Genomic DNA, 14704 nt, shown 5'->3' with positions numbered 1-14704 from the left:
GTCGGCTGCCAGTTTTGAAACGTATGATATCTACTTGTTAGGCTGTTATAACGTACGATGTCTACCACTTGTACAATGGAAAAAAAAATCAAAATGGTGTAAATCCGAGCAATCCTGTTCACTTGTTAGGTTGCTATAATCTATTGAAAAGTTCAACTCCTTTGTGAAAAAAAGTCTGCTTATGCAAGCACCATTGGTTATGTGACTTTGAGTTCTTAAAAGATACTTTTTTTTAATGATGATATTGATATACCTGCCTGTTTTGTACGTATTGCAGCAGTGCATTTTGGTTTCGATGTGCATGCCTTGTTAGTAATTCATTGCTAATAATTTTTTTTGTAGAGTTGAATATTGATACTGCGTGCTGGATGGAGATGCCGTTGTTTCTTACTTTTGCATGGTTGGTACAACTCGTGTGATCGTATGGATCGTTCAAAAATGCAAAGCATTTCCAGGTTGAAATTGAAATTCCGGTCAGCATTTCGCGCAGCTTTATCCCCAATTGACAGCAAAACATCCCTATTGCTTTCTGAAGTCCATGCTTGGACCGGACATCTTGTTCCGTTCCCTGTACTTTGAACAAGACTCTTATCCGCTTTTCAGCGGATAACTCATTTTCCTCCTTAATTGGGCGGCGGAGCTCGCCTTTTGATTTGAAAGAAAAACAAAAATTTGAAGCACATATCATTGGCATTCCAAAGAATGGTTTCTGAATTCTGTTGTTCAGAGTCAAAGAGCTGAATGGCAATTGAAAATACCTGAATGGCATTTTACTCTCTTTATGATGAAGGGAGGTTTGCAGGACAGGAGGAAGAAGAAATTGGAGCATATCAGAGGCTGGACAAACACCAGAGCGGAGGACCTGCAAATGCCAGGCATGCGGAATCCCGCGCCGTCGCCGCCGGCAGGCACGACGCGGCAGCCGGAGGCCGCGTCTCGCCCCCACGAGAGCGGCGGATTGGCTACGCGTGCATCGGAGCTGCCGCCGGATCGCGAGTCTCCGGAGCTTGACACGGGAGTAGAAGAGTATCGGTTGGACGTCTCTCTTGCGCTGGACGGATGGGGTGGTGCGGCGGCCGGCGGGACCTCGAGAGAAGGAGAGCGAGGGGTCAAATGACGGAGGAGGAAGAGGGCTCATCTGCAAAATATTGGATCGCGATTAATAGTCGCGATACAGGGGGTATTTTGTAAAATATCGGATCGCGGTTAATAATCGCGATCAAAGGGGGCATTTTGAAAAATATCGGATCCGGTGTACAGGGGTCGTTTTAAAAATCACTGGACACGGTTAAATCTCCTGGCCGGCGACCGCCGCGCTGCCATCGGCGACCGCCGGCAGCCCCATCGCCACACGCCTCGCGCAACCTTCCGCAGATTGAACACACCCAGCCGCCTCTGCTCTGCCTCATGCTTTGATCAACGGTCGGGCCACAAGCATCCCAAGTGAACTCGGCTGCAACCCCTCCCTCCTCCCTCGCCGATGAGTCCACCACCACCACCTCTTGTTCCTGGGGCGGCTCGACGCAATGCTGGTCCTGGCGCGTGGAACGCGGAGCTGCCGTCTCGGAGCTTGAGCAGCGCGCTCAAGCTGCTCGATGAAATGCCAGTGGCGGGGCTCGTCACTTGGGCAGTTGGGCTCCATGCCTTGGACGGAGATGATGTCTGTCGTCCTGTCGAAACGCTCGTGTGGCCGGGTGCGCGCGCCGAGCGGGTCGTCGACGACGGGCGCACAGTCGCGTATGCTGCGATGGCATGGTTTGGTTTCCCCACCGTGTCAAACTTCTCCTGCATGGTTGGTACTCGTGTACTTTGGATTATCTAGATTCATGTCCAGATTCATTCGGCGATCATTCTGGTCAGCTCGCGCAGCTTTTCTCCAGCCACAAAACCAATCATCATACTGCATTGCCATTTCATTTCATACTTGATCCAGACATTTTTTTTATAAGGATACTTGAGCCAGCCATTATTGGCATTTACTCATTCCGCATCCTAATTTTAAGCTCCAGTGGTTCTTAATTATGTGGGTTATAGCCAAAGAACTCGGTGACAGCTCCTAAATGCATTAGTGTCACTGTATCAGTACTTAAGCTAGTAAGGAACTCAACGAAGATGACAATTATTTTCTCTTGCTTTTGCTTTGTCATGATGCTTCATGATCTAATCAGAGAATATGTTACATACTAATTCTAGAAAAACCAGAGGAGGGGGAGGGGGTAATGGATATTTCTCTTGGAAAAAGAACTTTAAAAATGTGCAAGAAACTGTACATGATGCGCTATGTCTGATTCAAACTTATAGTCAAAACTGGTAACTTTACTGAAAATACATCTACTGTATGTCTATATGCACTGAACTACAATATTATCATTTGTAGACAGACTTTTGTGTTGCAGGCCACCATCAATGCTTTCTAGATATGAGACTACTTCCATGACAGGTGGCCTCTTAGATGGGATATGGTTCACACACTTACAAGCAACTTCAAGCATCTTCAGCATTTGCTCTTCTTGCCCTGTGCCTCGTAATGCTGGATCTAGGACCTCAATCTGCTTTCCCTGAGACCTCATCTCCAGCACCCATGGGACAAGTTCTTGTGATGTGGACAGGACTGAAACAGGTCGTCTTCCTGTGAGGAGCTCAAGCAGGACAACTCCAAAACTGTATATGTCACCTTTCAAAGTAGCTACCCATCCTTGGCCATACTCAGGTGGAATGTAACCAAGAGTGCCGACCAACTCGGTCGTAACATGAGTTTTGTTTGGAAGGATCAGTCTTGACAGCCCAAAATCTGCAACATAAGCTTTGAATTCTTTGTCAAGTAGGATGTTGCTGGATTTTATGTCACGATGGACAATGTGCGGCTTGCAGACATCATGGATGTAAGAAAGGCCACGGCTAGCTCCTTGTGCAATTTTGAGTCTCACTGGCCAGTCAAGAAATGTTCCAGGATTATCATCTCTGTTGTGAAGCCAATCATCCAAACTGCCATTCTCCAAGAAAGAATATATGAGGAAGCTTGAGTTTCCATAGATGCAATAACCCCACAGTGGCACAAGATTTTCATGCTGGGCCATGGAGAGTGCTTCAACCTCTGCAGTGAACTCCCTTTCCATCAGGCACATCTCGCTGTTGAGCTTCTTGATTGCAAGCTTGGATCCATCGGGTAGCTCGGCCTTGAATACTAGTCCATAGCCTCCACAACCGATGATGTTCTCCTTGCCAAAGTTATTTGTTGCCTTCACAATGTCTGTTAATGTGAGCTTGTTTTCGTTTCCCTTGCTTCCTGGCATCATCACCAATGAATGCTCTGAATTGGAGTTGAATGATAGCGCTCCTATGTCGTTATCATCGGTGCTCCTGTTTTTGGTCCTGAAACTTGTACCCCGGAACAAGACAAGGAGACGAACTAGAAGGAATAGGATGGCAATGCCTCCGAAAATTATAGCAAATGCAAGCACAAACATGAGCTTCTTGTTATGTTGTTTCTTGGAGGTGAAATGCTCTCCCACTGAATTGCAATGGTGAACAAGTGTAGGACCACAGAGCTTTGGGTTGCCATCAAAGCTAGCATTTGTGAATGTACTAAACTGGCCTGTGGTCGGCACAGGCCCTTCTAGGTCATTGAAAGAAACGTTAAACTTAGAAAGGAAGTGTAGATTGTTCAGCATGGTTGGAATTCTGCCAGTTAGATGGTTGCTTGATAAGTCGAGCACCAGCAAGTTTGTGAGGTTGCAGATTGATTGGGGGATATCTCCATGTAATGTGTTGAAGCTCAAATTTAGCAAAAGGAGCTCTTTTAAGAGACCTATCTCTGGAGGGATCACACCAATGAAGTTATTGTTTCCTAGATTGAGCACTTTTTGAAAAGCATTGGCCTTGCGGTATTGAAATGACGTATCGACATAAATTGGTAGTTGAAAGACTCTTGGATCCAAACTTGCAGCAGTCTTCTCTGATTTTAGCATTGGCATATCTGTTAACGCTGTAGGAATTTCCCCAGTCAGATTGTTATTTGATATGTCAACATAGAACAGGAAGTTTAGGCTACTGATCCAGTCAGGTATTGTTCCAGTTAGTTGATTGCTGTGTAAAAATAACATCTCCAAATTTCTGAGCTTCGATAGCCAATGAGGTATTTTCCCCAACAATGAGCATTCACTTATGGAAAGAACCTGAAGATTCACAAAACCATCAATGCCATCATCGTCCGGCATGGTCTCATGCATGAAATTATTTCCAATAAGAAGAGTGGTGAGGTTCTTGGAGCTCTTTAGTATTTGAAGTGCATTTGTTAAATTTGTAAAACTGTTGCCAGTAAGTGAAAGGAAGGAGAGTGACTTCAGATGGCTTAGTTCCTTCGATAACTGGCCATGGAAATTGTTTGATGATAGACGCAGTGCAGTTAGTTTGTGGCAAGAGTATATGCTTTCTGGAATTTCGCCACTGAATTTGTTCCGCATAACATCTAAGGTTTTTAGATTGGGAAAGTTTGAGAAATTGACCTTGGTGAGTTCTCCACTGAAATTGTTGTTCTTGAGGTCAATGGTTATGAGATTTGCGCAGCTGCCCAGTGATGATGGCAGCTCTCCTGACATGTTGTTGTAGTCCAAATGAAGCTCCTCCAATCCCTTGAGCTGACCTATATAATCTGGGATATCACCAATGAAGTTGTTGCCTCCAAGATCAAGTGTAGACAGATTCCTGACATTTATTATGCGTGTACCATCAAGTACTCCTTGTAAATTATTATTAGGAAAAGACAGGTACTCTAGCGAGGTAGCATTGAAGAGTTCATCAGGGAGTGTCCCGGTGAGGTTGTTGTGGCCAGCCTTGAGCACTCTCAGCATGGAGCAGTTACCAAGCCCTGGGGGAACTGTGCCACTGAATTGGTTGTAGCAGAGATCAAGCACAGCAAAAGATGGAGATATGTTACAGATATGTGTTGGCATCTGCCCAGTAAAGCTGTTGTTGCTGGCATTGAGTGCAACCAGATTCTCCATCGCCTTCCACGTTGTGGACGTAAACTGTCCTGTAAACATGTTACTTGAGATGTTAATTACCTGTAGAGGCTGGCCAGGGGTTGAAGACGGCAGCTTGTGCAGCTCTCCATTGAGTTGGTTAAAGCTGACGTCGAGGATAACAATGCTGCTGGATGATAACAATTCCCGCGGCAGGCCACCGGACAGCAAGTTGTAGGACAAGTTAAGATGCTGAAGGCCAGTGAGGTTGCTGAGAGATGGCGTGATACGCCCTTCAAGGCCCCTAGATGCCAGAGAAACCTCAATGACTGTCCTGTTTCTGTTGCAGGTGACGCCTTCCCATTTGCAGCAATCTGTGCCTCCCTGCCATGACTTGGCTAGGCCGGCATCATTCGAGAGCCCTGCAAGGAACTGCAGGAGAGAGGCCTTCTCCTGCTCTGTGCAGGAACTTGTGGGTGTGGCCATGGAGATCAGCAGCAAAAGAGCAAGGCCAAGGAAAGGTATGGGTAATCTTCTGCTGCATTTCTTGTATGGAAAATGGAGTGATTGCATGGCTTCTTTTTGGAACTAGCACGGAAACCAGATGCTTAAGCTTTGTCCTGTCTAGACAAAGTAACAATGGTCGAATCAAGGAAGAGCATCTGGTAGAAGGAGGCTCTTGCTTCCATCTTGCAGATCTCTTCCTAGTCGTGGTTAGCACAAAGAAAAAATGGGAGTCAATGATAAGATGATATATGATTGTATTTTATGCAATAGATAAATCCAGCTTGTTTGTTCACACTTTGACATTTGATAGTTGCAGCAATCATCCATCAAGAAGTCCAACTGACAAAGCTTCCTGACCATATGATTTTTTTTGGGCTATCCTTGTATCAATAATAATTCTTGTTGAATTTCTTACAGCCTGCTGTGATTTACCTGAACTGAGATCATTTCATTCTCTTACCAGCTTCACACTTGCACTTCACGAAGGCGTAATATATAATCTTACCCTTAATACGGTTATTAAGTACTGACAAAAAAAATCTGAGATACAATAAAAATCACTGCTTGATGCACCTTTTGTTTTTGTAGGATGACGATGCACCCTTTTTTTTTCCGAGAGCAGGAAAAGGCGTGTATCAGGTCAAGAGCTGGATTTTCCGTCGGAACAGTGATCTGCGCATTTGCCACGTAAGGTCGCAAGCTTCTTCCTAGCTAGTTCACACGGTCAGGACCTCCACGATTAGGTTGATGCAGCTTGGTATATTATATTGAGACGGAGCCCAACCCTTCAGCGCTAAGAACACGGTTGCTTGGTGTAACCAGCGTTCTTACATGTGATTATTTAGTTGTCCAGGACCAGGATACATTTCTTCAAATGGTGATGTGGGGTATCACATGGCACATTTGCTTCTACCTGCTTCGCAATGTCAGCGCTTACAATGCTACCGTCTCCAGTCGATACTTATGACTTGTGACCTGCGGGGCGAGTTTTGAGTTTTTTTTAACTGCTGCTTTTTTGGACTAACTAATGTGCGTGGTGTTTTTATGGGTTGCGAGGAACCCATTGAAAAGTCTTCGTTTTGTTGTTGCTGTTCAACCGATGTGTTTTTTTTTCCTCCTTAAATTTGCATCAGGCGCTACGTATACGACTGTGTCTGTGAATTATTCTGCTGCAACTGGAACGGTGTAAAACTGGAGTAAAATGGAGCAGACTAGTAAACCTGCGTGGCTAATGAACTCCAACAGGAACGGGGATACAGCGTGCTGTAGAGGTTGACACTGCGTTCAGGTCTCCTGGGATGCCGTGGTTTCTTGTTGCCTGGTTGGTACATCTCGTATGCCCTACTATGGATCATCCAAAATTGCATCTACACATTTTCAGGTTCAAACTGGCCGTATAACAATGTTCAATTCAATCCAGTGGTTTCTAAAGTCTGTTGTTTTCTACTAGTTCTTAATTGTGTTAGTGAAGTCAGATAATTCAACTTGATTCTGCATTTTCACGGTGCTTTATCAACCTGATGAAGCGATTGTAACCTGAAAAGGATTTGGAAACTTGAGCGTGCAGCCTGTCCTGATTTCTGAAGTGCATGCAGAATATTCACAGGGAAGCTGGAAGGGCAGCGCTACAAGAGGAAGCAGGCTGCAAATCACACGAGAGAGTTTGCCCAAATTCACGAGACATTTGAAAAAGATAATCAGCTGATGATTCTTAGGACACACGAACTATGATGCGCTTCTCTGGAGTCCGGATCATTTGATTAATTCAAACAGCACGCCATTATTGAAGTCGGAGAGAAGAAGAAAGCGTGAATTTTCGGCAGTGCAAACTGCTACACACCGAGCAGAAGATGCTTGGTCTTCGGAGGCCCACACCTCCGCAGCCGCCGCCGTACGTCGCCGGCACGCACGACGATGCCGGTCGGACTTCGGAGGCCCCGGCCCATCGATCGAGTTCGGGGAGGGCGGCGGATTGGCGACGCGTACGTCGGAGGAGATGGCGGATCGCGCGTTTCCGGCACTCCTTGCAGGAGCCTGAGAGTTTCCTTTGGACATCGCGCCTGTGCTGGACGGGAGGTGAGGCGGGCGCCGTCGAGAGCAGGGGAGGCCGGAGAGCCGGATGACGGAGGTGGACGGGGGTTTCTTTGCAAAATATTGGATCGCGATTAATAGTCGCGATCTAAACGAGGGGTATTCTGAAAAGTATATGGGTTTATTTGCAACTAATCGGATCATGATCATTAATCGTGATCCAAATTAGGGGGTTATTTGTAATATTAAGGGGTCTTTTTTTAAAGTATCAGATCGCGGCTAATAACCGCGATCCAAATCAAGAGGCTATTTGTAAATGAATGGTTATTTGTAAAAATCTATCCTCTCCGGCGGTGTGGCGGCCGACGAGGCCGCGCTGCCATCGGCGACCGCCGATAACCCAATGCCGCACATCTCGCCTCGACCGTCCGGCGACCAAGCGGACGCGGCTCTAGCGCCGGCACCGTCGGTCCCATGCTTTGGTTGCCGGGCGGGGCGCAGGTGTTTTTTTTAGGGTCAATGGGGGGAGATCCCCACCTGAATTTTCCATTAGGGTCTTTTGAAGGCTAAAATTCTTATACAATAGTTTGTTTAGCAAGAAAAACTAGGGGAGGGGGAGGTTTTACAGATACAACATGCGGTTTACATTGAAGAAAACAAGGAGCACCATGCGTCGGCTACATACTGTTCTTCCTGCTTGAGGTGCAAACTCCAGAGCCGGGCCTCATCCCTACATTGCACCTAGAAACTTGGATGGCTTGGTTGTACGTGCTGAAAAACCAGGGCGTTCCTTTGTTTCCAAAGCAACCAGCAGAAGCAGGAACCCCGAATAGTGACGAGCGGGGACTGTTGTCGGGCGAGCTACAGTCCAGCCCGACAACAGTCCAAAGAGCGGTGACAGTTGCGTTACCCATTTGAAAGCCTAGCGAATTCCAAACATGTGACGCGAACTGACAGTGGAAGATGATGTGATCACAGTTTTCCTCTTGCCCACAGAGCTCACACGATGAACAGGTCACGATGTTTTTCTTGACGAGATTTAATCAGCACTGGATCCTTTCCTGCACAAGAAGCCAACCGAAGAACTGCACTCGTGGTGGAGCGCGATTGTGCCAGACGAAGGTGGTGGAGCTTGACATGGATATCTGCTGTGGTTATTTGGGGGCCTCGGCTAGCGGGGTAAAGGCGTTGATCATCTGCGTTGCCAAGCAACACTTATTGCAGCAGGCTGTTTACCTTTGCGAGCTCTGAAGTTGCCTGGGTGGATAAGCGTGCGGCAAGGTGCGGTTCCAAGCCCTCCGTTATCACTTCGGCCACGCTCACGTTATCATTTAGTGCATGATTGAACAATAGGGGAAACAGATCACTGAGGCGCCCTACACTTAGCCAGCGATCGTGCCAGAAACATGTACTAGTCCCACTAGAAACTGCTAAGCAAGTGAGGGCCTGATACATAGGCAGCATCTCTTGCATCCCCTTCCAGTGGGGGCCTCTGATGTCGCCCTGAAGGTCGCAGAGATTAACTATGCTTCGTGCCCAGCGAGCCCACGAGGACCCCTCTGGATGATGGAGCCGGTGCAGTAATTTCAGCAGTAGGCTTTTGTTTTGAGCTGCTAGATCTTTCAGGCCAAGTCCGCCATGTTCTTTTGATTGGCAAGTATTTTCCCAGGCTACCAGGCATTGAGCACCACTTACTTTCTCTTCACCCGACCATAGGAACCTACGGCGTTTACTGTCAAGAGCATCAATGGTGCCGGCAGGGAGGAGAAGCACAGACATAGCATACGTGAAGCTGCTATCCACCACGCTGTTGATGAGTACTGTCCTTCTCGTCGCGTTGAGTAGCGAGGCTTTCCAGCCACTTAGCTGCCTGTCCACTCTTGCAATCAGTGGGCTGAACGCGGCGAGCCGGAGTTTCTCATGTGAGTGCGGTAGCCCCAGGTAGGTTTCGGGAACTTGTCAAGTTTACAGCTGAGGATTCCTTGAAAGAGTGCTGCTAAGGAGCTGGGCACATGCATGGGGACCATGGTGCTTTTATGATAGTTGGTTGATCAGCAGCCCTGTAGCAGCTGAGAACCTATCCAGAACATCCTTGAGTGCTAGCAGACCCCCCTGGTCAGCGTGGAGCAATATCAGTGTGTCGTCGGCATATTGGAGTACTGGACAAGCTTGATCTGCAGCGGCTGGGTGTCTGATCCTAGAGTCGGCCTGGATCATCTGTTGTAGGATGTCAGCTACCAGGAGGAAAAGGTAAGGCAACAAAGGATCAACTTGATGGAGGCCTCTTCCACAAGCAAACCAGGGCCTGGGACCCCATTCACTAGAACTGATAGCTTCGAGGTGGTTAGCAGATCAGAGGTCCAGGTGATCCATTCCTGCGGGAAGCCTCGTGCTTTCAGCACCGCAGCAAGACTTGCCCAATTTACAGAATCAAAAGCTTTAGCAAAATCCAACTTAAGCACCAGTGTAGGTAGTTTACGTCGGTAACAATACTGAACCAACTCCATTGCATAAACAAAGTTTTCAGAGTAGATCTCCCTTTGATAAAACCTGTCTGGTTTGGGTCGACCAGACGCGGTATCTGGCGCTGAAGTCTTGTGGTTAACATCTTAGACACGATCTTGAGCGAGCAGTTTTGAAGGCAGATGGGTCGGTAGTCGTTGGCTTCAAGGGGGGTTGTTTTCTTGGGTGTCATGACGATGTATGATCTGTTCAGGCGCTCAAGCTCAGCTGCCCCGGACTGAAACTCCCACGCCAACTGCACGACAGCCGGCCTGACAGTTTGCCATGTCGCTGCGTAGAACGTCGGGCCGAACCCATCTGGTCCGGGGGAGCTCGAGCGGTTCATGGCCTTGACAGCAGCGTGTGCTTCAGCCAAGGTGAACGTAGAGATGAGCGGGGCGCAGGTGTTACAAGCGAACTCTACCGTCCGCCGCAGCTTCCGGCAAGGCGGCAAGTTCCTCGCGTTGGGCGCTCATGCCCCTGCGCGCGAGCGCTTCCGCGAAGCTCTGGGCTGTCCGACGCAATGCGCCAATGCCGATCCTGGGGGGGGCGCGGAACGAGACGCCGCCGTCTGGAAAGTTTCGCGCTCAAGCTGTTCGACGAAATGCCGCCGGAGGTACCCGTCATTCGGGCTCATGCCTTGGACAGAGACAGTGTCTGTCGAAAGGCTCGTGCGAGTTGGCTAGCCGAGCAGGTCGAGGTTGTGAACAATGTAAGTATTGCACTGCCGCTCCATTTCATAGAAGTATAGAACCAGACATTGTTGGCATACTTGCTCTGCATCTCTACTCTTAATCTCCAATGGTTTCTGAAGCATGTCGATCAGAGGCAAGATCTGGGCTAAATCACCTAAATGCATTAGTATCACTACCTGAGTTAGTAACGAACTGAACAATCGAACCTATTTTTCACTTGTTTTTGCTTTGTCACTGTGCTCCAGAAACTGATCACCGATCACTGTACATGTTACATGGTACTTCAAGGAAAAAGAAAAGGGGTGGAGGATGGATACTTTTCTCAAAAGTAGTTTCAAAATGTTCAAGAAACTGTACAATATGCACGGTAACACTAGCGAAACGCAAAACTAGTACCTCTACTGAAAAATACATCTATTTTATGCACTGAACTACGATATTATCATGTTTAATTGGCTAGCTGCAGCCTGCAGTGCTGAACCATGTCTTGACTGACTTTTATGTCTGCAGGCTATCATCCACACTTTCCAGACATGACACAACTTGCGTGATAGGTGGCCTCATAGAAGGGTTATGGTTCACACACTTGCAAGCAACCTCAAGCACCTTCAGCATTTGCTCTTCATGCCCTGTGCCACATAATATTGGATCCAGGACCTCAATCTGCTTTCCCTGAGACCTCATCTCTAGCACCCACGGGACAAGTTCTTTTGATGTCGACAGGAATGAAACAGGCCGCAATCCTGTGAGCATCTCAAGCAGGACAACTCCGAAGCTGTATATATCACCTCTCAGAGTGGCCATCGACCCTTGCCCATACTCAGGCGGGATGTAGCCGAGAGTACCAACCAACTCGGTCGTAACATGTGTTTTGTTGGGAAGGATCAATCTTGATAGCCCAAAATCTGCAACATGAGCTTTGAATTCTTTGTCAAGTAGAATGTTGCTTGATTTGATATCCCGATGGACAATGTGAGGTTTGCAGACATTATGGATGTAAGAAAGGCCGTGACATGCTCCTTTTGCTATCTTTAGCCGTGTTGGCCAGTCAAGAAATGTGCTGGCATCATCATCCCTGTTGTGAAGCCAGTCATCAAGACTGCCATTCTCCATGAAAGAATATATGAGGAACCACGAGTCTCCCTGAATACAGTATCCCCACAATGGCACTAGATGGTCATGCTGAGCCATGGACAGCGCTTCAACCTCCGCACTGAACTCCCTTTCCATTAGGCACGTTTCACCATTGAGCTTCTTGATGGCAAGCTTGCAGCCATCAGGTAGCTCAGCTTTGTACACTAGCCCATAACTACCGCATCCGATGATGTGGTCCTTGTCAAAATTATTTGTAGCCTTCATGATTTCAGAGAACGTGAGCTTGTTTTCTTCAGCCTTACTTCCCAGCATCATGACCAATGCGTGCACTTGACTCGAGTTATATGAAGTTGTTTCGACATCTCCATTTACATCTATTGTACTTCTGGCTGTTAACCTCTTTACTTTAATAGAGACAAGAAGACACCCCAGGAGCAAAAGAATGGAAATAGCTGCGAAGAACGTGCCAAATGCAATTGCAAAAATGGCCTTCTTATTTCTTCCTTTTGTGGGTACCAGAGGTGCATCAGCTGAACTGCATCGACGACCGAGCATAGGGCCACCACACAGCTTTGGATTCCCATCAAAGCTAGAATTTTGAAATGTACTAAATTGGCCACGAGTTGGAATAGGCCCTTCCAGGTTATTGTTAGAAACATTGATTCTGGAAAGGAAGTGCAGGTTCTCCAATTCAGATGGGATTGCACCTGTGAGATTGTTGTTGGATAAGTCTAGCACCTGCAGGTTTGTGAGATTGCAGATGGATGTGGGGATTGGTCCTGTTAAGTTGTTGAAGCTGATATTGAGTGAAACGAGGGCCTTCAACTGACCAATCTCCGGGGGAATCGCACCGGTCAGTTTGTTGCTGCTTAAATCTAGCGTTTTAGGGAAAGCAACCTGTATGCGGTACTGACGTGATGGACCATTATAAACTGGCAGGTTGAAGATCCTTGGGTCCAAATGGGCTGCGGCCTTTTCTGAAGTTAGCATTGACATATTCATTAATGCTGTTGGAATTTCCCCTGTAAGGCTGTTGTTTGATAAGGCTAAATAGAAAAGGTAGTTTAGGGTGTTGATCCAGGTTGGTATTGGTCCACTGAGTCGATTGCCACCTAGGAGCAACATCTCTAAATTTGCTAGCTTTGATATCCAAAGAGGCATTTCCCCAGACAATAGGCAATCTTCAATGTCCAAGACCTGAATATTCTCAAAACCATTAAATGTGTCATACTGTGGCATGAATTCTCCCCTGAAGTTGGCCCCAATAAGCAGGGTCGTAAGGTTTGTGCAGCTCTTAAGGATCTGAAGTGTATTTGTGATGTTTGTAAAATTGTTCTGACCTAGGGATAGGAAAGTGAGGGACTTCAGATTACCTATTCTTGGTGAAAGTTGCCCACCCAAGTTGTTGCCAGATAACCTCAATGCAACCAAATTTCTGCAAGAGTATATGCTTTCTGGAACTGTGCCAATGAAGTTGTTGTACAGAAGGTCTAAAGTTTCTAGATTGTGCAGGGTAGAGAAATTGACCTTCACAAGCTCGCCACTGAAGTTGTTGCTCTTGAGGTCAATGGTTCTGAGATTTGTGCAGTTTCCTAGTGATGCCGGCAGCTCCTCTGACATGTTGTTATTGTCCAAACGGAGCTCCTCTAACCTCTTGAGCTGTCCTATAGAATCAGGGATATTGCCAGTGAAATTGTTCCTCCCAAGATCAAGGGTTGCCAGATCTCTGAGGTTGACTATGCGTGCACCATCGAGGACACCATCCAACTCATTGTTAGGAAAAGACAGGTGCTCCAATGAGGTAGCATTGAACAGTTCATCTGGAATTGACCCATTGAGGTTGTTGTCGCCAGCCTTGAGCACTCTGAGCTGGGAGCAATTACCGAGCCCTGGCGGGATACGGCCACTGAATTTGTTGCAACAGAATTCAAGCACAGCAAAGGATGGTGATATGTTGCAGAAATGACCTGGAAGTTCTCCAGTGAAGCTGTTGTTGCTGGCATTGATTGCAACCAAATTCTTCATCCCCTTCCATGTTGTGGAGGTAAACTGCCCTGTGAACATGTTGCTTGAGATGTTCAGTACCTCTAGAGGCTGACCAGCGGTTGAAGATGGCAGCTCATGCAGGTCTCCCTTGAGTTGGTTGTAGCTGACATCGAGGACGATGATGCTGCTGGACGACACTAATCCTGGCGGCAGGCCACCGGACAGCGAGTTGTAGGACAAGTTCAGATGCTCCAGGCCGGTGAGGTTGCCAAGAGACGGTGAGATGCGCCCTTCAAGCCCCCTAGAAGCCAGTGAGACCTTTGTGACCATCCTGTTTCTGTTGCAGGCGATGCCTTCCCATTTGCAGCAGTCTGTGCCTTCCTGCCATGGCTTGGCAAGGCCGGCATCCCGGGAGAGTCCGGCGAGGAACTGGAGGAGGGAGGTCTTCTCCAGCTCTGTGCAGGAACTGGTGGGAGACGCCAACGAGATCAGGAGCACTATAGCAAGGCCAAGGGAAGGTATGGGTAATCTTCTGCTGGACTTATTGTATGAAAAATGGTTTAGCTGCATGGCTTCCTATTTAAACTAGATGCTTAACTTGAGTCCTGTCTAGATGAAAGTACAAATGGTCTAATCAGGGAAGAGCATGAGGTAGAAGAAAGAAGAGGCTCTCTTGCTTTCATCTTGGTTATCGGGTTCCTAGTCGTAGCCACCTTAAAGAAAAATGAAGTCAACTATTAGATGCTATAGGAAATCATCTTATTCTGAGTGTATTTAACGTAACGGACATAGCATCTAACTTGTTCAACGTTTCATTGATGGCTGCATGATATGATCCATTAAGATGTCCAACTGACCAAGCTTCCTGACCGTACAAAATATATGCCTTTTTTTTGTCATCCTTGAATCAGTAAAGGTGTTGTACCC

At 47.2% G+C, this 14704-nt stretch overlaps 1 protein-coding gene across 1 annotated transcript; it reads right to left on the bottom strand.

The window, feature by feature from the left end:
- Positions 1-2111: 2111 nt before the first annotated feature.
- On the bottom strand, positions 2112-14504 carry LOC140222027 (tyrosine-sulfated glycopeptide receptor 1-like). Its single transcript, XM_072292030.1, has 2 exons — positions 12915-14504; positions 2112-5430 (listed from the first exon to the last, which is right to left on the bottom strand). The coding sequence occupies exons 1-2, from the start codon at positions 14345-14347 to the stop codon at positions 2343-2345; spliced, it is 4521 nt and encodes a 1506-aa protein (XP_072148131.1). The 5' UTR covers positions 14348-14504; the 3' UTR covers positions 2112-2342.
- Between the last annotated feature and the right edge of the window lie 200 nt (positions 14505-14704).

The sequence above is a fragment of the Setaria viridis genome, chromosome 1 (genome assembly GCF_005286985.2).
Source record: "Setaria viridis chromosome 1, Setaria_viridis_v4.0, whole genome shotgun sequence".
NCBI classification, from domain to species: domain Eukaryota; kingdom Viridiplantae; phylum Streptophyta; class Magnoliopsida; order Poales; family Poaceae; genus Setaria; species Setaria viridis.
Note: the sequence above shows the minus strand (reverse complement) of the source record. Positions and strands in the feature narration are given on the sequence as shown.

Excerpts from the sequence above, each read along its gene's own strand:
- LOC140222027 (XM_072292030.1), bottom strand. The coding sequence starts at position 14,347 with ATGCAGCTAAACCATTTTTCATACAATAAGTCCAGCAGAAGATTACCC. Across the intron at positions 5,431-12,914 it reads AAGCTAGCAAATTTAGAGAT|TTCCTGCACAGAGCAGGAGA; the intron begins GTTGCTCCTAGG and ends CACACCCACAAG.